At 47.3% G+C, this 26,220-nt stretch overlaps 1 protein-coding gene across 1 annotated transcript in view; it reads right to left on the bottom strand.

Moving 5' to 3' along the window:
- Positions 1 to 23,738, bottom strand: part of trpv6 (transient receptor potential cation channel, subfamily V, member 6) — a 38,875-nt gene extending 15,137 nt beyond the window's left edge. The window contains exons 1-10 of the mRNA XM_078225304.1: positions 23,608 to 23,738; positions 18,345 to 18,442; positions 16,247 to 16,369; positions 13,567 to 13,707; positions 10,653 to 10,751; positions 8,812 to 8,984; positions 6,586 to 6,735; positions 5,456 to 5,668; positions 4,577 to 4,663; positions 2,832 to 2,908 (exon numbers count right to left, since the gene is read on the bottom strand). Coding sequence (XP_078081430.1) covers positions 2,832 to 2,908; positions 4,577 to 4,663; positions 5,456 to 5,668; positions 6,586 to 6,735; positions 8,812 to 8,984; positions 10,653 to 10,751; positions 13,567 to 13,707; positions 16,247 to 16,369; positions 18,345 to 18,442; positions 23,608 to 23,738 — 1,292 coding nt within the window. The remainder of the gene's footprint in view (positions 1 to 2,831; positions 2,909 to 4,576; positions 4,664 to 5,455; positions 5,669 to 6,585; positions 6,736 to 8,811; positions 8,985 to 10,652; positions 10,752 to 13,566; positions 13,708 to 16,246; positions 16,370 to 18,344; positions 18,443 to 23,607) is intronic.
- Positions 23,739 to 26,220: the final 2,482 nt, after the last annotated feature.

The raw sequence follows: 26,220 nt of genomic DNA, 5'->3' as shown, positions 1-26,220 counted from the left end.
GCATCACTGCAATTTGATTTGATTTGATTTGATTTATTACTGACACATGTATTGGTATACAGTGAAAAGTATTGTTTCGTGCATGCTATAGACAAAGCATACCGTTCATAGAGAAGGAAAGGAGAGAGTGCAGAATGTAATGTTACAGTCATAGCTAGGGTGTAGAGAAAGATCAACTTCGTGTGAGGTAGGTCCATTCAAAAGTCTGACAGCAGCAGGGAAGAAGCTGTTCTTGAGTCAGTTGGTACGTGTCCTCAAACTTTTGTACCTTTTTCCCAACGGAAGAAGGTGGAAGAGAGAATGTCCGGGGTGTATGAGGCCATCTCAATTCTGATACCCCTTCCCGAGATTAAGCCTGTTTAATCAGACAATGAGCCAGCAACATGTGGCACACAAACATATTTCAAAGTTAAAAACTTTTATATACCCAGAAATACCATTGCTCCAACACAAACACACACACACAACATCCCCACGCACACACACAAACACAAAATTCACCTTGCAGTTTGAGAGGGAGATGTTGGAATCGGGTATAACGGTGCTACAATTGCTTAAAGGAAACTACAAGGCCATGAGGGAAGGGCTGGCCAGATTTGATTGGAAAGGGAGCCTAGCAGGGAAGATTGTGGAACAACAGTGACAGGAGCTTTCGGGGATAATTCAGAAGGCACAACATAAATTCATTCCAAGGAAGAGGAAGTTTGTTAAGGGGAGGACGAGGCAACCATGGCTGACAAGGGAAGTCAGGGAAAGCATAAAAGCAAAGGAAAAAACATACTGTGAGGCGAGGAATAGTGAGAAGCCAGAGGATTGGGAAGCAGAGGACAACTAAAAAAACAATAAAGGTGGAGGAGATGAAATATAGGGTAAACTAGCTAGTAATATAAAAAAGATATATAAAAGGGAAGGGAGAAGCAAGAATGGACATTGGACCGCTGGAAAATGAGGCTGGAGAAGTAGTAATGGGGGACAAAGAAATGGCAGAGGAACTGAATGGGTCCTTTGTATCAGTCTTCACAGTGGAAGACACCAGTAACATGCCAGAACTTCAAGAGAGTCAGGGGGCAGAGGTAAATGTAGTGGCCATCACTAAGGAGAAGGTGCTAGGGAAGCTGAAAGGTCTGAAGGTGGATAAATCACCTGGACCGAATGAACTATACCCCAGGGTTCTGAAGGAGATAGTTGAGGAAATTGTGGAGACTTTGGTGGTGATCTTTCAGGAATCACTGGAGTCTGGGAAGATCCCAGAGGACCAGAAAAACGTTAATGTAACACTCCTCTTTAAGAAGGTTCAGAGGCAAAAGATGGGAAATTATAGGCCAGTTAGCCTGACCTTGGTCGTGGGTAAGATCTTGGAGTCCATTATTAAGGATGAAATTGCGGAGTACTTGGAAATGCATGGGAAAATAGGGCTGAGACAGCAAGGCTTCGTCAAAGGGAGGTCATGTGTGACAAATCTGTTAGAATTCTTTGAGGAAGTAATGAAGAAATTAGACAAAGGAGAGCCAGAGAGACAAGGTACTGGCATGGATAGAAGATTGCCTGACAGACAGAAGGCAGAGAATGGGGATAAGGGGGTCCTTTTCAGAATGGCAACCGGTGACTAGTGGTGTTCCACAGGGATCAGTGCTGGGACCACAACTTTTCACGATATACATTAATGATCTGGAAGGTGGAACTGAGGGCATGGTTGCAAAATTTGCGGATGATAGAAAGATATGTGTGGGACAGGTAGTGTTGAGGAAGTGAGGAGGCTGCAGGATGACTTGGACAGGTTAGGAGAATGGGCAAAGAAGTGGCAGATGGAATACAACATGGGAAAGTGTGAGGTTATGCACTTTGGTACGAAGAATAGAGATATAGACTATTTTCTATATGGGGAAATGCTTTGGAAATCTGAAACACAAAGGGACTTGGGAGTCCTTGTTCAAGATTCTCTTAAAGTTAACATGCATGTTCAGTTGGCAGTTAAAAAAGCAAATTCAATGTTAGCATTCATTTCCAGAGGGCTAGAATACAAGAGCAGGGATGTACTGCTGAGGCTGTATAAGGCTCTCATCAGACCCCATTTGGAGTATTGTGAACAGTTTTGGGCCCCATACCTAAGGAAGGACGTGCTGGCCTTGGAGGGGGTCGAGAGGAGGCTCACAAGAATGATCCCAGGGATGAAGAGCTTGTCGTATGAGGAAAAGTTGAGGACTCTGGGTCTATACTCGATGGAGTTTAGAAGGATGAGGGGGATCTAATTGAAACTTACAGAATACTGAGAGGCCTAGATAGAGTGGATATGGAAAGGATGTTTCCATGAGTGGGAGAGACTAGAACTCAAGGGCACAACCTCAGATTGAAGGGACGCTCTTTTAAAACAGAGATGAAGAGGAGTATCTTCAGCCAGAGAGTGGTGGATCTGTGGAACTCATTGCCATAGAGGGCTGTGGAGGCCAGGTCAATGAGTGAGTTTAAGGCAGAGATAGATAGGTTCTTGATTAATAAGGGGATCAAGGGTTACGGGGAGAGGGCAGGAGAATGGGGATGAGAATCATATCAGCCATGATTGAATGGTGGAGCAGACTTGATGGGCCGAATGGCCTAATTCTGCTCCTATATCTTATGGTCTTACAAACATATAGGCCCACATAAATATATACACCCACTGACACAGACAAACACACACACACAAACATATACACTCACACAAACGTATACACCCACAGACAAACACACACAGAGACAAACACACAAACACACACACACATATACAAACACATACATCTGCCCATTCAGTGGCAGTTTCAGTAATGCAAACAGTGACTAGCTTTCAAACTCACTTGATGACATGGAAAGGTCCACCCAGGGCAGTTTTTCCAAAGTATTTCCTAGGTCCATATCTCAATATGTCATGAATCTATTCAGAAGAAAGAACAATCCATTTAATAATAAAAAAATCTAATCGGGTAAAACTGAAACTCCAACAGAGACAGGAATCAAACTCCAACACAAATCAAAATTTTGCCCCCTCAGACGATTGGACTTAACACCTCAACATCAGCTTTCCTGGTCCAAGATTGTCTGATTCTTCTGTGGTTAAAGTCTCCACAGCTACAACAGATCTTTTACAGCATCGCCTGGCTTATGACCTGCTGGGTGATGCCCCCCATGACTGAATGACCAATGGGCGGGGGGGCATCACTCCACCTCACACAAAGCAATCTGGGGTTCCTCCACGATCTCGGTCTTGGATTGGTGCAATGCAATATTTATTTTCAACATGGCATATTGGGCCATAATTAGATGTAGCAGAGAACTGGAGACCATCTGTTGTGAGTTGGACTTGGCCGTGCAAGTGTCGGTTTTTCAATGATTTGTGTGGGAAGTTGCTGAACGTGCTAGCTGGTAATGATGCAGCGAGGGAAGCTGGTAATGATGCAGCGAGGGAAGCTGGTAATGATGCAGCGAGGGAAGCTGGCCATCTGGAAACAGGGGAAGTGACTGTGAATTCATTCATTAAAGAAAAATTGCAAGATTAGCAGCAGGAAGACTGAGAAGGAAGTGTAAATTTGAGTGAGTGAATTTAATGCGAAATCAGGCACAGAACGAGAAATAAAGAGCGGGAAAGAGCTCTGAGGAAATGTCATCAATCTGAAATACTGGCCAGAATTCTCCGACCTCACCCGCGGCTGGGATTCTCCGACCTCACCCGCGGCTGGGATTCTCCGACCTCGCCCGTGGCTGGGATTCTCCGACCTCACCCGCGGCTGGGATTCTCCGACCTCGCCCGTGGCTGGGATTCTCCGACCTCACCCGCGGCTGGGATTCTCCGACCTCACCCGCGGCTGGGATTCTCCGACCTCACCCGTGGCTGGGATTCTCCGACCTCGCCCGTGGCTGGGATTCTCCGACCTCACCCGCGGCCGGGATTCTCCGACCTCACCCGTGGCTGGGATTCTCCGACCTCACCCTCGCCTGGGATTCTCCGGTCCCGTTGCAGTGAATGGAAATTTGGCTGAGCGCCAGATTCTCCATATTCGCTGGCATCGATAGTGGGATTTGTGAGGCCATTAACTCAGTTCCCCTCTCCACAGGTCAGACCTGCTGAATATTTCCAACATTTTCTGTTCTCATTTCAACATTTCCAGCATGTTTTCATAAGGGGATTCAGCGTCAGAAACGTTGATTCGCAGGAATGAACTCTTATCACGTGGTTTACAGGGTACGTGAAGCGAAATGGACAAGACTTTACTACCTGTGGTCAGTTCAGCTGTAATCCAGCTGTGGAGATCCACCAGATTCACACCACCTGCTGTATTTCAGTGGTGAGGCAAAGAACAAGGTGGCATTTTTGTGAAGTATCTCAGGCAGCAACTTACGGATTTTTGAGTTTAACCACACATCTGCCCTTCCCCTAAAGTTGCTGTACCATTTACACATTATTGATGATAAGCACCGTTCGCCTGATTGTGACTTTGACAGGAGAACCTGGTCAATTAGTTCAGGAACACCAGGTGACCAAGTGACTCAGGGTTGAGCATCCGTATTGATTCAGTGACCCAGGAAAGATGTGACAATCCCTTACCTCCAACAGAAGGATGATGACCGCTCCGAACACACTGATAACCTCGCCCACTAATCGCAAATGGTCTTCATGAGTTACGTAGCTTTCCTGCCAAAGTGATCGGAAGTGGTAAATGTTTTCTGAACAAGGGCATTCTTTGCTTAAGACTATATTTTTTAGATAATTGTAGTATATTCAAGAGCTGAGACTAGAGTTGCATAGGGAAATGGAAATGACTGTCTATCCCAATCATTTATAGTCATATTATATAAAGGAGAGGCTTCATCCCCAACCCTTCCCCTTCTAAAAGTGAAGTCGCCATAGTCCCAGATGACCTTAGGGGGCTCTCCCCCTCAAAGGGGAGGATTACCGGTGGTGATTGTGGGGCCTTCATGGATAACCTCAGCCAGTGCGGGAATTGAACACATGCAGTTGGCATCATTCTGCATCAGGAACCAGGTGTCCAGCGAACTGAGCTGAACCAACTCCAAACAGTTTAATGTCTCAGGTGAAAGACAGCACCTCTGACAGAGCAGCACTCCCTCAACGCTGCACTGGAAGGTCAGGAGTGATTTTTCTGCTAAAGTTCTGGAGTGGAAATTGAATCGAGAACTAAGAGTGTCATCAGCTGAGCCTCGATATACCTCGCCAAGTCCTCTCTATAAATCCCGCTGTATCCCCTCTCACTGTGTCTTACTATATATTCCACAGCACCACCCCCCCCCCCCCCGCCCCACCGCCACCTTGATGCGACACAAAATGGAGCCGCTTAAAAGCAAGTGGCCATGAATTAAAAATAATCAGAGTGTATTGTGAGAAGGTTGGTTGTGTGGAGTGAGGTGGCGAGTGGGCTCGGGGGCAGGGTGGGTGTGTGGCACGGTGGTTGTGAACTGTACTAACCTCCAGTGTTCTCGGAACATACAACATGGAGTCTTTCTCACTGGTGGCATTGTCAGTCCGCGGTTTAAGTGGGCGGTAGGCACAGCAGAAGGTGAAGATGGTGATGTAGACAAGGTACAGGAATGCCAAGAGCCGGAAATAATACATCCCGTAGTTATTCCACTTCAGATGGAGGAGGTCCTTGACTGGGGAAAGGCGGAGGATCTTCAGGGCCTGTGCAGAGAGACAGAGGAGCAGAAATAATGGCCAGGATCTTGGGCCCAGACTCTTGGTGTGTGGGATCGCTGGCGGGAGCGCGAAATCCAGAGAGAACCCAAAATCGCAAATCTCTTTGGCGAGATCTCGATTTCCGATTGTCCCCATCCCTCGCTGTTCATGCCCTTAATGGACAAGAAGCTGATTTTAATACATTTGAATAAATTTCAATCTAATTATCTAACCCCCTCACAACATCCTCCCTCTCCCATTATACATTCATATCCAAGGCTTACAATAAATGTGACCAGACCTAATCTTGTCAAGTGGAACCCTCCGGGGGCACAGAGCTAAGAATAGCCCCTCAGGGGGAGAGGGGCAAGGCCAAGCAGTGTCCTGGCAATGACCCCTAGCAATTACCCTGGCACAGGCTGGTACTGCCAACTTGTGGGCAGGGGGCAGCGCCAGGGAAGGCTCCTAGTGGGTGCCCCATGGGGTGGGGGGGGGTGCATTTACGTGTGATGGTGATGGGGGAGAGCGCGATCACTGTGGGTTTGAGATACCAGCGATGGTCGCGTAGGAAGGTGGTCAGGAGAGTTCCCAATACCTCTGTTGTTGAGGGGGTGGGGGTTTTATTTTTATTTCTGATTGGGGTGCCCTTAAAAGATGATGCCTCAATCTCTGTGGAGGATGTTGCCATCTCTAAGAGTCTCTAAGAGTCTCCGCCTTGCCAGGGTAAGCCACACTCACTCATTTATTTTTAACCAGGCTCAAAATCTGGAGAGAAAACGGGTCTATGCAACTGGAGAGCTACACAAGTGTTTACTCACTCAGACTGACACTTTGACAAATTCTGGTTAGATCGCCCCCCTCTCCAAATTGTTTATTTTCCTTTTCTCCCTCACCACTCTCCTCCCCAGCACTCTCGCCTTTACCTCCTTGGATGTACTGGAGACCACTAGCTGCAGCACCGAGCAATCATCATCCCAGGAATCAATGTCGGACAGGTTGTAGTAGGTGCTGGAGACGGGGCCGTAGGGCTGCTGCACAAGCCGTTCCTTCCTCTGCAACAGATGCTGGAACATCTGGCAAAAAGCAAGAACATCAAACCTCAACTGAAAAAGAGTGACTCTGATGGAAATAGAAATGGGGAGAGATGTAAATGGCCTTGCCATCGTCTGTCTCTCACTGTCACACAAACGTTTGATGGTACGGCATTGCTGGGATTGATGGGCTGCTAAAGATTGCCTGGTCCCTGAAGCCTGCCTTACACTCAGAACATCCGGATGGAACATTCCCCCCACCCCGGCCTCATTGTCTGTGAGAAGCTTTCGGACTGCGCTGAAGTATTAAATGAGCACAAACTCCTTTCTGGGATTTTAACATGCCCCGAGTGTGAGAGACTGCCATTCCTTCATCACTATTAACTCTCATCTTAATACTGAGATTAGTCATCCCACTACCCTAACCTTCTAACTGTCGAGAGCACTGCTGGGTACATTTGAGAATGAAGTGTATAAGTACATGAGGAGGAAAGGAATAAAGCTCGCAGGTATTCTCCTTGGACAGTGTAGTTAGTGGATTTCTGTTGCAGGGTTAGCGTTGATGTCAATGCTCTGGATGAAGAGTTATGAGGAATGGTTGAGAGCTACAAGTTCCTCGGTGTCCAGATCACCACCAACCTGTACTGGTCCCCCCATGCCGACACTATGGTTAAGAAAGCTCACCAACGCCTCTACTTTCCCAGGAGACAAAGGAAATTTGGCATGTCCGCTATGACTCTCGCCAACTTTTACAGATGCACCATAGAAAGCATTCTTTCTGGTTGTATCACAGCTTGGTATAGCTCCTGCTCTGCCCAAGACCGCAAGGAACTACAAAGGGTCGTGAATGTAGCCCAATCCATCACGCAAACCAACTTCCCATCCAATGACACTGTCTACACTTCCTGCTGCCTCGGAAAAGCAGCCAGTATAATTAAGGACCCCGGGCATACTCTGTTCCACCTTCTTCCGTCGGGAAAAAGATACAGAAGTCTGAGGTCAGGTACCAACCGACTCAAGAATTGCTTTTTCCCTGCTGCCATTAGACTTTTGAATGGACCTACCTTGCACTAAGTTGATCGTTCTCTACACCCTAGCTTTGACTGTCACACTACATTCTGCACTCTCTCCTTTCCTTCTCTATGAACGGTATGCTTTGTCTGTATAGCGCATAAGAAACAATACTTTTCATTGTATACTAATACATGTGACAATAATAAATCAAATCAAAATCAAATCAAAAATAGAACACTGAAAGAAGACATTTTGTGCTGAAATTTATATTCCACAACTTCCATTCCAACCCTCTTCATCCGACCCAAACCACTTATCCTTTATTCCTTTCCTCCTCATGTACTTATACACTTCATTCTCAAATGTACCTTGGCTATTTGGTTCAGTAACTCAGTGTGGTAGTAAGTTCCACTGTCTAACCGCTCGCCAAGTAAATATTTCCTCAGGAATTCGCTGCTGAGACTATATTATATTTCTGATGACTGGTTTCAGTCCCCACCACAATTGGAAGCATCTTCTTCTCTATGTCTGCCCATTCAAACACTCATCGTTCGAAATACTTCCATCAGATCATCTCTTGTCTTTTCTTTCCAAGGGAAAAGACTCCCCCCCCCCCTCCGGCCCCCACCTGTTCAACCTTTTCTGATAGTTATATCATCCCAGTTCTGATATCATCCTTGTAAATCTTGCTTGCACCTTCTCTGGCTTCCAGTATTATGTGGGTGAACCAAGATTGTAGAAAAGGTTACCATAACTCCTTAGCTTTGCATTGCCAACCCCCTAGAAAAGGGTAAAATAAATTAGTCGCTGTTCTCAGTCTTTGACTGAGTCTTTTCCTCTCCTGGATTGTGTGGATTTTGGGAGCATCTATTTTGGCAGTGACACTCGCACCACTGAATGACCTTGCAATATTCGCTCGCTGTGTCCCCTTAAAAGGTGGCGCCTTGATCTCTGTGGAGCCTGTTGCTGTCTCTAAGAGTCCCCACATGGGGAAACATGATGGAACATGTCAACATCGATGGAACTGTATCATCAGTGACATGAGGAGAGAGTAGGGGACAAAAGTGGACAGAGGTAATTAAGACAAAAATTAAAATTCCTGACCTGAATGTTCCCTTCGACTGCTGCAAGCTTGATGGGGGTCAGTCTGTTCCCATTGACGATCATGTCAACCGCAATTTCATTCTCTGGCTTATCGTAGGACAGAATTAAATCGTACATCTGTGGGATATGGGGACTTTTTGGTTGGAGCACCAGAACATGAAGAACAGTATTACCTGAGAAAAGGAGACATCAGGATTGGGGGCTTTACATTGCGTGGGAAAGGTTCTCCCTCACATCCCTGCATAGAAATGCCTTACTCCCTCTGGCCATCACCTCCCATCAGCCACTGGATGTCCAGTCTCTTATAGAACTCCAACTCTGAATTACATCAATGAAAAGATTAAGTGCCAGTTGTGGCTCAGTAGAAGAGTTACCATCTTTCATTCAAAGTGTTGTGAGTTCCCATTCCAACTCTAGCTCCTTCCAGAACCAATAGAACAAAATCCAGCCTGACACTGCGGTACTGAAGGAGTGCTGCACTGTCAGAGGCACTATCTTTCAACCAAGTCACTAAACTAAGGCTGTTCCCAGAAGCTTAACATAATTTCACTTTTAGACGCAAAATGCTGGAGATCCAAGTGGCTGGGAGACTGATAATACTGTTGCTCAGCACTTGACAGCTGCGCAGCAATCAATGTGGAACCCTGGATGTACATCCACCTCGTAATTAGTTCCTAGCTCTTTACAAATAATAGAACAATCTAACAGATTGCTCCCTCAGTCTGCTCCCTCAGGCCAATGTATTCCAAGAAGAGCAGGGCAGTTACCCCATTTAACCCCCAACCAACATCATTGAAACAAATAGTCTCAGGTTACTATATAAATATAAATATTTTCTTTATTTTTATAAAGATTATCGTCTCACTCAGAAATGGCAACAAGGAATTACTTGTGCAGTGCAGTGATGATTATTAATACAAAATTTGGCAGCTATTTTGCACTCAACAGAATCTCACAAACAGCAAATAGATTCCTGACTAATTAATCTGTTTGATTTGCATTGGTAGAGGGAGCAATGTTGGCCAGTACACCGGGAGAACTCCTTGCTCCTTGCCAAGCTGAGGATCCTTAATATCTTCCTGCATTACTGGAAGCAGCGGACAAGGCTTCAATTCAGCATCTCATCAAATTAACAAATCAGATACGGGTGACCTTTAACCTCATCATGGATGGTTGACAAAGAAAGAACTAACTTGTGTCTTTTATGACCGCAGTACGTACCCCAAAACGCTTTACAGCCCATGAAGTATTTTTGAAGTATGGTCTGTCAGAAATGTGGCTGCCAATTGGCACTCAGCAAGGTCCCTGACAATCATAGAATCTCTTCAGTGCAGAAGGAGGCCATTCGGCCCATCGAGCCTGCACTGACAACAATCCCATCCAGGCCCTATTCCTGTAACCCCACGTATTTACTCTGCTAGTCTCCCTGACACTAATGGGCAATTTAGCATGGCCAATCAACCTAACTGAAACATCTTTGGACCGTGGGAGGAAATCGGAGCATCCGGAGGAAACCCACGCAGACACGGGGAGAAAGTGCAAATTCCTCACAGACAGTGACCCAAGGCTAGAATTGAACTCAAGACTCTGGCGCTGTGAGATGTGTTGCAATACCAAGTGGCGATTCATTATGAGCCACTGTTAAAGACCAAGCCCACTCGCAGGGTTCCTATCCAGTCAAACAACTGATCTGAGATCAGCTTGGCCTAATGTTGTATGAGTGTAACAGGAGGTTGTCAGCCAGTGCAATGCATACTGTTAGAGAGCCGAACCCAACACGCTGACACAGTGTTTAGCACTGCTGCCTCACAGCAGCAGGGGTGACCCTTTCTGCCTCTTACCCAGGTGGTCCTGTGCCCTAATGTCGGCCCCGTTTTCTATCAGAATCCGGACGATCTCTTCATTCCCAACACAAGCGGCAAAAGACAATATGTGTTCACCTGGACAAAGAAATACAGAAATCAAATGGCTGAAAATTAAATGAATGCAGCTGGATGAGAGTTGCTCTGTTCCCAAGTTGTAGGAGTGTGTTAAACTCAGAGGCGTTGCCTGCACAACCATTAGGGGGGACCATCAGGGGGCACTTTTCACACAAAGTGTATTCTGGAACTTCCCTTTTGGAGGTTTGAAGAGTGGGGTTTATCGACTTTTGTAAAGTAGAGATATCAGGGAATATGGAGCTAAGGCAGAAAAATGGAGTTGAGATATAGAGCACTCATGATCTAACTGAATGGTGCAACTGGCTTGAGGGGCTGAATGGCCTCCTCCATTTCTAATGTTTTTGCGAAAGAGCGAGAATGATAAAATAAAGTGAACTTGGTTTCGTAACATGTCACATCCTCAGGACACACAACAGCCAATGAATTGCTTTGCAAAGCGCAGCCACTGCTGTTATGTAGGAAACTCTGCAGCTAATGTACACATAGCAAGATACCTCAAATAGCAAGGGGTCCCGCTACCTTGGAAAAGCAGCCAACATAATTAAGGACCCCACGCACCCCGGACATTCTCTCTTCTGCCTTCTTCCGTCGGGAAAAAGATACAAAAGTCTGAGGTCACGTACCAACCAACTCAAGAACAGCTTCTTCCCTGCTGCTGTCAGACTTTTGAATGGACCTACCTCACATTAAGTTGATCTTTCTCTACACCCTAACTATGACTGTAACACTGCATTCTGCACTGTCTCCTTTCCTTCTCTATGAACGGTATGCTTTGTCTGTATAGCACGCAAGAAACAATACTTTTCATTATATCTAATACATGGGACAATAATAAATCAAATCAAAATCAAAATGACACCTTAGTGAGTTTTATGTTGGGCTGGTTTATGGAACAATATTGATCAGGAAACCAGAACAAATTCCTAATGTTTCAAATAATGCCAAGGGATTGCTTTTGTCTACCTGAGCTGTAGGACCACACTGGCGGCTCATCACTTGAATCTCTCCAATCTTAAGACTGACATTTATAGAGATAATGATAGCATGGGATTTTGCTTTTATTCTTTTGTGGGATGGAAGTGTAGCTGCTAATAGTATTTGTTGCCTCGCATTATTTCTTCTTGAGAAGGTGGTGGTGAGCTCCCTTCTTGCACTACTGCAGTCCATGTGGTGTAGGTACCCCCACATTGCTGTTAGGGAGGGAATTCATGCATGTTGACCCAGTCACAGTGAAGGAATGGTGATATATTTCCAAGTCAGTGTGTGTGTGTGTCTTCAAAGGGAACTGGTGTTCCCATGTGTCTGCTGCCTTTTTTCTTCCAGGTGATAGAGGTCGTGGGTTTGGAAGGTGTTGTCTTGGTGAGTTGCTACAGGGCATCTTGTAGATGGTTCACATTGCTGCCACTGTCACTAATGATGAAGGGAGTGAATAGTTAAGGTCATGATTGAGGGGCTGGTTAAGTGGGGCTGCTTTGTCCTGGATGGTGTCAAGCTTCTTCAATGATGTTGGAGCTGCACCCATCCAGGTAAATGTAGAGCATTCATTACAATCCTGACTTGTGTCTTGAAGATGATGGACAGACTTTGGGGAGTCAGGAGGTGAGTGACTCACTGCAGAATTCTTAGCCTCTGACATGCTCTGATAGCTACAATATTTATATGGCTAGTCCAGTTTCTGGTCGATTGTAACTCTCAGGATGTTGATAGTGGGGGATTCACCTCCAATTACTACAACCATCTTCCATTGTGCTAGGTATGATTCCAACCAGCGGAGAGTCTTTCCCCTGATTCCCATTGACTTGGCTCCTTGATACCACACCCGGTCAAATGCTGCCTTGATGTCAAGAGCAGCCACTCACACCCCACCTCTGGAGTTCAGCTCTGCAGAAGTTATGGCCATTGGATTTAAGGCCAGCATTTCCGTCTTTGGCATTCCAGTATATGTCTTCTGGAAATGACTGTCAAACGGTCAGGAAACGGATTCCCTGGCTATTAAACTGGGTGAGGTTCTAGCCGATGGCACTGAGTTCTAACCAATGACACTGAGTTCTATCCAATGACACTGAGTTCTAACCAATGACACTGAGTTCTATCCAATGACACTGAGTTCTATCCAATGACACTGAGTTCTACCCAATGACACTGAGTTCTATCCAATGACACTGAGTTCTACCCAATGACACTGAGTTCGAACCAATGACACTGAGTTCTATCCAATGACACTGAGTTCTATCCAATGACACTGAGTTCTACCCAATGACACTGAGTTCTATCCAATGACACTGAGTTCTACCCAATGACACTGAGTTCGAACCAATGACACTGAGTTCTAACCAATGACACTGAGTTCTATCCGATGGCACTGAGTACTATCCAATGACACTTAGTTCTATCCAATGACATTGAGTTCTATCCGATGGCACTGAGTTCTATCCAATGACACTGAGTTCTATCCGATGGCACTGAGTTCTATCTGATGGCACTGAGTACTATCCAATGACACTTAGTTCTATCCAATGACATTGAGTTCTACCCAATGACACTGAGTTCTACCCAATGACACTGAGTTCTATCCGATGGCACTGAGTTCTATCTGATGGCACTGAGTACTATCCAATGACACTGAGTTCTACCCAATGACACTGAGTTCTAGCCGATGGCACTGAGTTCTATCCGATGGCACTAGTTCTATCCAATGACACTGAGTTCTACCCAATGACACTGAGTTCTATCCAATGACACTGAGTTCTATCCAATGACACTGAGTTCTATCCAATGATACTGAGTACTAGACCTGAATAGACGTTACACTCACCATAATAGATGACACCCCCGCTGCTTTTCCTGAAGAAAGTTCCGGTTGCTCGAGGTGCCACCACATCGGCCCGGCGATTTATCAGTTCTTTCACTAGACTCACATTCTCATTGGCTACAGCGATGTGAAGAGCTGTTTCCCCTATTTGGCAAAGCGATATCCAATTATTTCTGAATTCAGTCTGCACTCACACAAACATCAGTAACTTCAGGCAAAATCACATTTACATCCAAAACCTCATCCATTATAGATTACCCACTGCCCACAGCCACACACTGCCCATACTCTCACTGTCCACCCCCCACTCACTGCCCACTCCCCATCCCCCACTCACTGTCCATTCTCCACTCACTGCCCACCCCCCACTCACTGCCCACCCCCCACTCACTGCCCACTCCCCATCCCCCACTCACTGTCCATCCTCCACTCACTGCCCACCCCCACTCACTGCCCACCCCCCACTCACTGCCCACCCCCCACTCATTGCCCAACCCCCACTCACTGCCCACCCGCCACTCACTGCCCACCCCATCCCCCACTCACTGCCCATCCTCCACTCTGCCCACCCCCCACTCACTGCCCACTCCCCATCCCCCACTCACTGCCCATCCTCCACTCACTGCCCAGCCCCCCACTCACTGCCCACCCCCCATCTCCCACTCACTGCCCGTCCTCCACTCACTGTCTGTCCCCCACTCACTGCCCACCCCCCATCCCCCACTCAATGCCCATCCCCCACTCTGCCCATCCCCACTCACTGCCCATTCCACACTCACTGCCCAACTCCCACTCACTGCCCACCCCCCCACTCACTGCCCACCCCCCCTCACTGCCCACTCCCATCCCCCACTCACTGCCCACCCCCCACTCATTGCTCATTCCACTCACCCAAGTTGACAAACACTCCCATATCCGGGTTTTATCTTATTTCTATTATTTGTCCCCCATTCCTTATTCAAAGGACAGCCTGTGGGAGACTGAACCTTAAAGCTTTACATTCGAACAGGATTGCAAGTGTCAGCTAGTGGAGAGACAGCAATAATGGAAATATGGAGACAGAGGACTTAGCAGTAGGAGTTGGCCATTTGCCCCTGCGAACCCACTCTGCCATTCAATAAGGCCATGGCTGATCTGGTTGTGGTCTCAAATCCACTTTGCTGTCTGACTCCACCCTCCATAACCCTTGATTCTCTTGTCGATCAGAAATCTATCTCACACAGCCTCGAGTGAATTCAATGACCCAACCTCCACTGCTTCCTGGGAACAGGAATTCCACAACTGATAATCCTTTCAGAGAACAAAAGAAATCCCCTCACATTTGTCTTAAAAAGGAAACCTTTCATTCTTTAACAGTGTCTCCTGGTTCTAGTCTCTCCCACAAGTGCAAACATCCTCCTGGCATCTCTCCTACCAAGTTTCTTCTAAACTCCAATGTGTATTGACCCCACTTGTTCCACTTTTCTTCATTGGATAAGACCATCATCCCAGGAATATGTTGAGTGAAACTTCTGTGAATTGCTTCTGACGCAATTATATACTTTTTCAAATAAGGAAACCAAAACTGTACACAGTATTCCAGATGTGATCTCACAAAGGCCCTGTACAGCTTCAGCTAAACTTCCATTCCTCTTGCAATAAAAGGCCAACATTCCATTTGCCTTCCTAATCACTTGCTCTACCTGCATGTACCAGGGCACCCAGATCCCCCTGTACCTCTGAGCTCTGCACTCTTTTTATTTACAGTATACTGTTTTTCCATTCTTCCTGACAAAAAGTGAGCAAGTTCACATTTTCCCACGTTACTCCATTTGCAAACTTTTTCCCTGCTCTCAGTTACCAACACTTCACCCCCCGTGCCCTCCTCCCCAGTCCCACAGTCGTAGCATCCCCTATTTTATTTCTTAAGAATTGATCACCCTGCTGACACCTTAGTCACTACCCATTCCCCATTCACTACCCATCCACACTCGTTGCCCATCCCCCATTGCTCATTTACCACTCACACTCCCCCACCTCCTATTCAATACCCATAGCCAATTTCTTGCTTACCACCCATTCCCTGTTTGAGGGATCCTATGTATGCTTAGCTATTTTTGCTTCATTAATGCAAATACTTCATTTTAAGATATCTCTGCCTATGCAATTATATTTAAATGCTAAGCTTTTAAAGTTAACTTGACACATCATAAACTCAGCAGGCATGCTGGGATTAGCTAGAAAAATTGACTGCATTCTTTGACAATACAAGGCAAGCAAAAACAGCAGTCTTTCAGGGCCACAGCAGTAAGGGTTGTTTTGGTAGACAGAGACAGCATCTACCAAACAATTTCAATAACACAGATAATAATTAACTTATTTGTAGTCACAGATAAATGTTTAGTTAGTTCAATCCAGTGTCTGTTTGAGTGCTGCTTTTGCCAGTATCTCTCTCTCTATTTCTCTCCCAGTTTCTTTGCTTTCTGTAATGTGTTAATTTAAAATTCTGCTCAATAAAAGAAATTCAACTTCGTACTAGTGCTGTCTTAATCTATTCTGAGGAATGAATGGACCCTACATTATTCCTCAGACAGTACATAGCCACAGCACTGTGGGAGGGGTTGCACTCCCCTTGCATTTGGCTTTCCCTCAGATCACTATGTTGACTCCCCCTCAGACTGACGGAGAGAAATGCAGCTGGTACCTGCGTAGAGCTCGCCTGTGATCGACATGTTGATGAGTTCAGGAGCCACATCAAGGAGTGTGACTGCTGCCTTATTGGCATTGTACATGGCAGCTACATGGAACGCTGTCTCCCCCATGGTGCCTGTGGAGAGAGCACAGAGAGAGCCTGAGATGGGGGATCAGTAAAGCTGGTGGTGAGAGGGAGGAAGGGCAACTGAGAAGCATTGAACAACCTGGAGAGGAATCCTGAGACTCATTGCTCCATTTTGGGAGGGAGAGGAGTGGGTAGGGGTGGGGTTGGGGGGTGTATGATTACTGTGCAGCTCACACAATGTTTCTTCCAAAGTTAATTCTCCTGAGGTTCCAAGACCGGTAACCATGACTTTCCAAGATGGCGGCGTGGAGAAGGGGTGTGATCCGCTCCGTTCCAATACAGGAAGAGCAACGGTAACAGGAGGACTTCATCCTGAACCAAAAGTATGTCCAAGCTGGACCCTCTTTGGGCGCATCGCAGATTAGGAAGAATGTAGGTAGGCTTTAGCGTTACTTTTACTTCTAAGAAAGTCACAATAGTAATGGAGACCAAATGTGTTATCACAAATCCTCAAAAGCATTGGCGTTGGAGAAGAATGAATCCAAGGGCTGTAAATATTGTATTGTGAGGATGGGTCCATATTAATCAATAAATACATCAACTGATTGGATAACAGTGAGCTAAAGGGTTAGGATTAAAACATCCAGATTGGAGGTGGGAAGGCAGTGTATGATGTTGCAACATAAAAAATATAATACTATTATAGAGCTGAACTCAAAAACATTTTCGACAACAAAGCTATGGTTTGGGATAAGCAGTGATTGGGAGTCACGGTATGGTATTGAATAGACGTGAGAACCCCTTGTCCCTATCTGGGAATCTACACAAACAACTGGGAGCAGGATGGGGGGCAGGGGCTGAGTGATGGGAACAGGCCACAAAGAGCATAACATAGAAGGAGATCAGAGAGCGTGAAGAGACTTGGAGAAGGTCCCTCAGCAAATCCTACAAATGTAAGTGTCAGATGCAAGGCTGTTGTGCCTTGTTCAATATGGGGCTTTAAGATTAATGTGTTGCAATGAATAAGATAATTATCAGATATATCACTGTCTCTAGCTTTTAAAACTGGTTAAAAGACAAGTAATAATTATCCAGCAATGGATAGGGGGAGTGCAATTAATTGGGTTGATGGAGTTGAGGTACAGAATCAACCAGGATATAACTGAACAATGATATAATTGGGTGGCATGGTGGCACAGTGGTTAGCACTGCTGACTCACAGCACCAGGGACCCGGGTTCAATCCCCAACTTGGATCACTGTCTGTGTGGAGTTTGCACATTCGCCCCGTGTCTGTGTGGGTTTCCTCCAGATGCTCCGGTTTCCCCCCACACTCCAAAGATGTGCGGGTTAGGTGGATTGGCCATGCTAAATTGCCCCTTACTGTCAGGGGGACTAGCTAAGGGAAATGCATGGGGTTATGGGGATAGGGCCTGGGTGGGATTGTGGTTGGTGCAGACTCAATGGGCCGAATGGCCTCCTTCTGCACTGTAGGATTTTATGATTCTATGAATAGCAAAACTGATTCAATGGGCTGAATGGCCTCCTCCTGTTCCTATCCCAGTGCTCGCTGGGGTATATTTATACAGTCAGCAGTAACACTGATTGACAGCAGGTCACTGATCCTAGTGGTATCTCTGAATAGTCTAATGCTGTCCTCACTTCCATTGGGCCTCACTGCATCCACTTTAAGTCCAGTGCCATTATACAGCCCAGAAATGATATTCCTAATGAAGGAAGATTGTCGGCATCTAATCAATAGCCTCTGATGTGGCTGATGAGAATAAGAGACTTTGTACCCAAGCTGCGGATGGGGATGGGAGAGAACCTTTAGAAAAGTGTTCGACAGTAACATATATTGGGAAACATCTGCAAACACATTGTGTACATCCAGCAGAGAGCTTCCACTTTATATCCTCACGCAGACAGTGCCAACGTTAAATAAAATCCGGTTAGCAAATTGGGACAATGGAAATCTGGGCACCATGTGCATGTGGAGTAGATTGTAAAGAAACCCTTCTCACCTGTATCGAAAAGGTTAAATGATGGACATTGAGCAAGTTTAAAAATATCCCGATCTTTATTTTCTTTGGCTGCAAGAAGTAGAGGGGACTCATTGATCCTGTTAATAGAGAAAGAGTGAATATATTAATATATGTTGACAACAAACAGCTCGTGCTGTCTGCGTTCAATTCTTTCATGGTTTTGGTGCTGGCACACAGCTTGGTGGCTACTAACTTATATCCAAACCCCATGCTGTACCTGTCCTGGGAGTGTTTGATGGGGACAGTGTAGAGGGAGCTTTACTCTGTATCTAACCCCGTGTTGTACCTGTCCTGGGAGTGTTTGAGGGAACAGTGTAGAGGGAGCTTTACTCTGTATCTAACCCCGTGCTGTACCTGTCCTGGGAGTGTTTGATGGAGACAGTGTAGAGGGAGCTTTACTCTGTATCTAACCCCGTGCTGTACCTGTCCCGGGAGTGTTTGATGGGGACAGTGTAGAGGGAGCTTTATTCTGTATCTAACCCCCTGCTGTCCCAATCCTGGGAATGTTTGAGGGGTAAACACAGTAAGAAGTTTAACAACACCAGGTTAAAGTCCAACAGGTTTATTTGCTAGCAAAAGCCACACAAGCTTTCGGAGCTGCAAGCCCCTTCTTCAGGTGAGTGGGAATTCTGTTCACAAACAGAGCATATAAAGACACAAACTCAATTTACATGAATAATGGTTGGAATGCGAATACTTACAACTAATCAAGTCTTTAAGAAACAAAACAACATGAGTGGAGAGAGCATCAAGACAGGCTAAAAAGATGTGTATTGTCTCCAGACAAGACAGCCAGTGAAACTCTGTGGGGGTTACAAATAGTGGGACATGAACCCAATATCCCGGTTGAGGCCGTCCTCGTGTGTGCGGAACTTGGCTATCAGTTTCTGCTCAGCGACTCTGCGCCGTCGTGTGTCGCGAAGGCCGCCTTGGAGAACGCTTACCCGAATATCAGAAGCCGAATGCCCGTGACCGCTGAAGTGCTCCCCAACAGGAAGAGAACAGTCTTGCCGGGTGATTGTCCCAGTACTTGTTGCAGCCAAAGAAAATAAAGATCGGGATATTTTTAAACTTGCTCAATGTCCATCATTTAACCTTTTCGATACAGGTGAGAAGGGTTTCTTTACAATCTACTCCACATGCACATGGTGCCCAGATTTCCATTGTCCCAATTTGCTAACCGGATTTTATTTAATGTTGGCACTGTCTGCGTGAGGATATAAAGTGGGAGCTCTCTGCTGGATGTACACAATGTGTTTGCAGATGTTTCCCAGCACAGTGTGGAGGGAGCTTTACTCTGTATCTAACCCCGTGCTGTACCTGTCCTGGGAGTGTTTGATGGGGACAGTGTACAGGGAGTTTTACTCTGTATCTAACCCCGTGCTGTACCTGTCCTGGGAGTGTTTGATGGGGACAGTGTGGAGGGAGCTTTACTCTGTATCTAACCCCGTGCTGTACCTGTCCTGTGAGTATTTGATGGGGACAGTGTGGAGGGAGCTTTACTCTGTATCTAACCCCGTCCTGTACCTGTCCTGTGAGTATTTGATGGGGACAGCGTAGAGGGAGCTTTACTCTGTATCTAACCCCGTGCTGTACCTGTCCTGGGAAGTATTTGATGGGGACAGTGTAGAGGGAGCTTTACTCTGTATAAAATAAATCTGAAATGACTACCTGCATTGAGCATTTCAGGCAGCTTCTGTAAGAAGGGGTAAGTTTAATTTCTCAGTGGGATGTATATTCTAAATTGATTGTGTCTGCAGTGCATTCTGCAACTTTTGTTATTGCTGAGCTCAGAGTGCTCAGTGCTGACACCCAGTGACAATGATGGAATAGCGCCAATCCTCAGTTCAGAGATAGACTGCATGGTCATTAAATTTAATGATAAGTTTAATGATGATAAAATAACACTGAGAAGTTTCTGTCAATCTGCAGCCTTCCATTTAATTGGTGCTGGAATAAAATGCTGGATATGAACAGCAGGTTAATTAGCTTCCTCGCCAGAAAAGTGGGCTGACATTTTGGGACATATTTAGACCATAAAACCATAAGATATAGGAGCAGAATTAGGCCATTCGGCCCAGCGAGTCTGTTCCACCATTCAATCATGGCTGATAAGTTTCTCAACCCCATTCTCCCGCCTTTTTCCCTGTAACCTTTGATTTTTATTTATTCATTCATGGGACATGAACATTGCTGGCTGGTCAGCATTTATTGCCCATCCCTAGTTGGCCAAGGAGAATTAAGAGTCAACCACATTGCTGTGGCTCTGGAGTCACATTTAGGCCAGAACAGGTAAGGACGGCAGATTTCCTTCCCTAAAGGATATCAGTGAACCAGATGGGTTTTTCCAACAATCAACAATGGTTTCATGGTCATCAGTCGATCCCTAAATCCAGATTTTTTTTATTGAATTCAAATTCCACCACTTGCCGTGGCGGGATTCGAACCCGGGTCCCCAGAACATTAGCTGAGTTTCTGGATTATTAATCTAGCAATAATACCACTAGGCCATTGCCATCCCCTTACCAATCAAGAACCTATCTATCCCTTTCTTAAATATACTCAGTGACCTGGCCCCACAGGCTTCTGTGGCAACGAGTTCCACAGATTCACCACCCTCTGGCTGAAGACATTCCTCCTCATCTCGGTTCTAAAGGATCATCCCTTTACTCTGAGGCTATGCCCTCAGTCCCCACACAGTACAGTATTCCAGCTTTCAATTGCCCCTGTGTGCACTCAGCTTATTGTGCCAGGCTCATTCATCACAGGAACCAAAAGGCCAGAAGATATTACTGGATAGAATATTCCAGCTCCCTCTGCATTGCGCAGTTGGTATTCACCAGACTCAATGTTGGCTGGGTGCCAGACCCAATGATAAAGAGGGGGCCTTGACTGCAGCAACGGTCAATGCCACTGTGTATGTTGGCGATAGAAGTGACAGCAACGACATCTGTGGTGATGGCTGCTTCCTGTGAGGCCCTTCCTGCCCTGAGATAATGAGGAGCTAATCTGCACGGCAGCAGCGATGCCCATCATGCAATGCCATACGAGTGCATGAAGGTCTAAGACATGCATATCAACAACACCGGGCACCTTTAATATAGTTACTTCACAGGAGGTTTATCAGCTAACAATGTGATGCTGAATTACCAGAGGTGTAAGAGGGCAGAGGTCCATAGGGGGAGCTTCCCCGTTCCGCCCGCCATGGGAACCGGAGCAGGTGAGGGGCAGACCATGCAAAGGTACATTGACTTCGGGCGGGGTTTTCTGGTTTTGGGACGAGCGCGGCCGGAAAATCCCACCCATGACTTTAAGTGGAAAAGGTTGGTTTGATGAAGTGTCATTATGGAGGAGGGAGGTGTGGGGAGAGCTTAGGGTCCAGACAGCTGGAGTCACGGTTCCTTTGCACAAAAGGGGGGTCAGTGCCTGAAACTAGCAGATAAGGAATGTGACACTATCCCATTCCATTCCCATCTGATCATATCACATCCTAACCTCCAGGTCCCAGACTTTGCAAAGTTCCAGTCTTGGGATCACCGGGAAACTGGGAATATGGTTGGTTTGCAAGCCAGATTATCCAGTTGGTGCTTCCTGTGTGACTTTGCTTTTGATAATTCACCCATACACAATTCCTATTTTATTCCTCTACAGCTTTCCCTCTGTTTAATTCCCCATTTTCCTCTGGCCCCTCAATGGGTTTGGGATCATCACACTCAGGCTCCAGCTGACTGCTGACTCACTCACACACTGATTTACCTAATGGCAGGGTCGGGGTACAGGAAGTGGCTTTGGCCAACAAGGTGGGGCGGGCACACGCAAATACCCAGGGTGCGGGGGGTCTGTGATCACTGTCTCACACGGGGGGGGGGGGGGGGGGGGGGGTGCGGGGGGTCTGTGATCAATGTCTCACACGGGGGGGGGGGGTCTGTGATCACTGTCTCACACGGGGGAGGGGGGTGTCTGTGATCACTGTCTCACACGGGGGAGGGGGGTGTCTGTGATCACTGTATCACACGGAGGGGGGGGGGAGGTCTGTGATCACTGTCTCACGCTGGGGGGGGGTCTGTAATCACTGTCTCACACGGGGGGGGGGGCGGGGGGGCGGGGGGTCTGTGATCACTGTCTCACACGGGGGGGGGGAGGTCTGTGATCACTGTCTCACACGGAGGGGGGGGGGGGGTCTGTGATCTCTGTCTCACACGGAGGGGGGGGGGTCTGTAATCACTGTCTCACACGGGGGGGGGGGGGGGGGGGTCTGTGATCACTGTCTCACACGGTGGGGGGGAGGTCTGTGATCACTGTCTCACACGGGGGGGGGGGTCTGTGATCTCTGTCTCACACGGAGGGGGGGGGGTCTGTGATCTCTGTCTCACACGGTGGGGGGGAGGTCTGTGATCTCTGTCTCACACGGTGGGGGGGGGGTCTGTGATCACTGTCTCACACGGAGGGGGGGGGGTCTGTGATCACTGTCTCACATGGGGGGGGGGTCTGTGATCACTGTCTCACACGGGGGGGGGGGGTCTGTGATCACTGTCTCACACGGGGGGGGAGGTCTGTGATCACTGTCTCACACGGGGGGGGGTCTGTGATCACTGTCTCACACGGGGGGGGGGTCTGTGATCACTGTCTCACACGGAGGGGGGGGTCTGTGATCACTGTCTCACACGGGGGGGGGGTCTGTGATCACTGTCTCACACGGGGGGGGGGGGTCTGTGATCACTGTCTCACATGGGGGGGGGGGGTCTGTGATCACTGTCTCACACGGGGGGGGGGGGGTCTGTGATCACTGTCTCACACGGGGGGGGGGGTCTGTGATCACTGTCTCACACGGGGGGGGGGGGTCTGTGATCACTGTCTCACACGGGGGGGGGGGTCTGTGATCACTGTCTCACACGGAGGGGGGGGGTCTGTGATCACTGTCTCACACGGAGGGGGGGGTCTGTGATCACTGTCTCACACGGGGGGGGGGTCTGTGATCACTGTCTCACACGGGGGGGGGGTCTGTGATCACTGTCTCACACGGGGGGGGGGTCTGTGATCACTGTCTCACACGGAGGGGGGGGTCTGTGATCACTGTCTCACACGGGGGGGGGGGGTCTGTGATCACTGTCTCACACGGGGGGGGGGTCTGTGATCACTGTCTCACACGGGGGGGGGGGTCTGTGATCACTGTCTCACACGGGGGTCTTTGATGAGTCTCACATATTGAGGGGGGTCTTTCTCACACACGTGCTGCACTCACCTCCTTTGCTGAAGCACATGCAGCTCATACACCTCTGGATCCAACCCTTCCTCGTTCTGCAGCTCTGAGACTGGCCCACTCAGCCAGTTCAGGATGGTCAGCCTCCAGCCTTGCCAGAAGAGTCCTGGCATCTTGTCCCCTGGACCCCGCGCACAGAGCCACCCGCAATTACAACACCAGCAGCAACCGAGAGGAACCTTTCCCAGCAATGGTCATATAGCTGACTTATTCAAATGAGATGCTGGAGCTCAGCGTTGGAGAGAAGGAACTTGCTTTGCTGTTTGCCAGCAACGAGACAGAAGCTTGTCAGAAGTTAGCTTCAGGTCATTGGATCCAGCTTGCTACACAATCTCTCGAATAGAGGCTGGTGAGTGTAATCACTGGAACATTGCCGGAGCTGTCACACCTTGTGGGAGGAGTCACAAACATTTCCCACAGGTGTGTTTTAACCCTTCCAGTCCCGCTGGCTGTGTTTCCTGGGCAGTGCAGCATGGAAGGGCCCCCTCTCTTGACAAAATCCATGCTTCTCAGAGCCTCCTCTTTAATGACCATTCATTCTTGGAAGATTGGACAGGTGAAAGGCCATTTTGCGACAGATATTGGGTAACATGTGAAATGGGAGCTATCGGACCGAGCGGTTTTCCTAATATTCATTTCCAATGATTTCCAGAAATGAAAATCAGAGAATCAGATATCACTCACTTTATACAGTCGCCCAAAGCCAGAATTATGGCTTCAAAGAAAGAACTTGCATTTCTATAGCACCTTCACATCTTCAGGATGTTTCAAAGCACTTTGTATGTAATGAAATGTTTTTAAAGTCCAGTCACTGTTGTAAGTAGGAAACACAGCAGCAACCTGAGCACAGCAAGCAGCAATCGGAAATGATTCAATCATCTGCCTTTGAGTGATGTTGCTTGAGGGATAAATATTGGCCAGAGTACTGGGAGAGATGTCCCATGCTCTTCTTCAAGATACTGCTATGGAATCTTTAACATTGTGACTGGGCAGATGGGCTTTGATTAAACATATAGGTTATAGGTAGGCCTAAAAGGTAGGGATATGTTCGGCACAACTTGTGGGGCCGAAGGGCCTGTTTTGTGCTGTAGTTTTCTATGTTTCTATGTTTTTAAGAGGACACAGGTTTAAGGTGCTGGGGAGTAGGTACAGAGGAGATGTTAGGGGTAAGTTTTTCACTCAGAGGGTGGTGAGTGCGTGGAATTGGCTGCCGGTAGTGGTGGTGGAGGTGGATTCAATAGGGTCTTTTAAGAGACTTTTGGATACGTTCATGGAAGTTAGGAAGATAGAGGGTTATAGGTAAGCCTAGTAGGTAGGGATATGTTCGGCGCAACTTGTGGGCCGAAGGGCCTGCTTGTGCTGTAGCTTTTCTATGTTCTATATCATTTATTGGGTAGCACAGTGTCTCACAGGGCCAGGGACCAGGGTTCAATTCTGGCCTTGGGTCACTGTCTGTGTGGAGTTTGCACATTCTCCCTGTGTCATGGGTTTCCTCCGGTTGCTCCGGTTTTTCTCTCCCAGTCCGAAAGTTAGGTGGATTGGCCATGATAAATTGCCCTTTAGTGTCCAAAGCTGTGCAGGTTACGTGGATTAGCCATGGTAGATTGCTCCTTAGAGTCCAAAGCTGTGTAGGTTAGGTGGATTAGCTATGAGTTGGTATGGATCCAATGGGCTGAGTGGTCTCTTTCCTCACTGTGGGTATTCTATATCAGCCAACCAACCCACCATCCTGAGAGTGCAGCACTCTGGATTTTGTGTCCGGAATGAGGCTTGAACCCCCAATCTCAATGCTACCAATGGAGTCACAACTGGCACAATGTGATCATGAGGGATCAATACATGGAGTAAACTTCCAGACAGACACTCTCCTTCTTAGGCCGTCCCTCTGAATCGATGATGACTTGCTTTTAGTCTGGTTCATACGTGCATGTGAAATAGGAGCAGAAGTAGGCCATTTGGCCCTTTGTGCCTGCTCTGCCACGCAATAAAATCATAGTTTGTGTTTTGAGTTCCACATTCCTATCTACCCTTCGATAACTATCCCTTGCCTAACAAAAATCTATTTGCCTCTGCCATAAAAATATTCAGTGACCCACCTCCATCACCTTCTGAGGTGGAGATTTCCAAAGAACTCCAATTCTCTGAGAGAAAAGAATTCTCCTTATCTCTTCCCTATTAGGTGACCCCTAATTTTAAAACCATGCCTCCTAATTCTGGACTCATCCACAAGAGGAAACATCCTTTCCACATCTGCCTTGTGGAGACCTTTTGGGATCTCATAGAACCCACCAGGTTTGGCTAGTCCTCTGAGATGACTGATGAGTCCAATGCACGATTGGCAAACCCTGCCACCTGTGGGGCAGGTGGTGCTCGAAGGATTGGGTAGCTGAGCTGTTTGGAAGTTGTCTTGCCTTTGCCTCTGCGTGTTCATGATGGAATCTCGTGATATGTTCGGTGCCTTCCTGAATGAACCTCCTCCATTTTGGTTGGTCAGAAGCCAGGTCCTCCCATGGGTCAGCAGTGATGCTTGACCTCTCTGGGAAGGCTTTGCAGACATCCCTAAAGCTTCGGAAGTCTGGTGTCAGGCACATGAAC

Source organism: Mustelus asterias, chromosome 12 (assembly GCF_964213995.1).
Source record: "Mustelus asterias chromosome 12, sMusAst1.hap1.1, whole genome shotgun sequence".
Taxonomy (NCBI): domain Eukaryota; kingdom Metazoa; phylum Chordata; class Chondrichthyes; order Carcharhiniformes; family Triakidae; genus Mustelus; species Mustelus asterias.
This window is presented reverse-complemented; position numbering and strand designations above follow the sequence as displayed.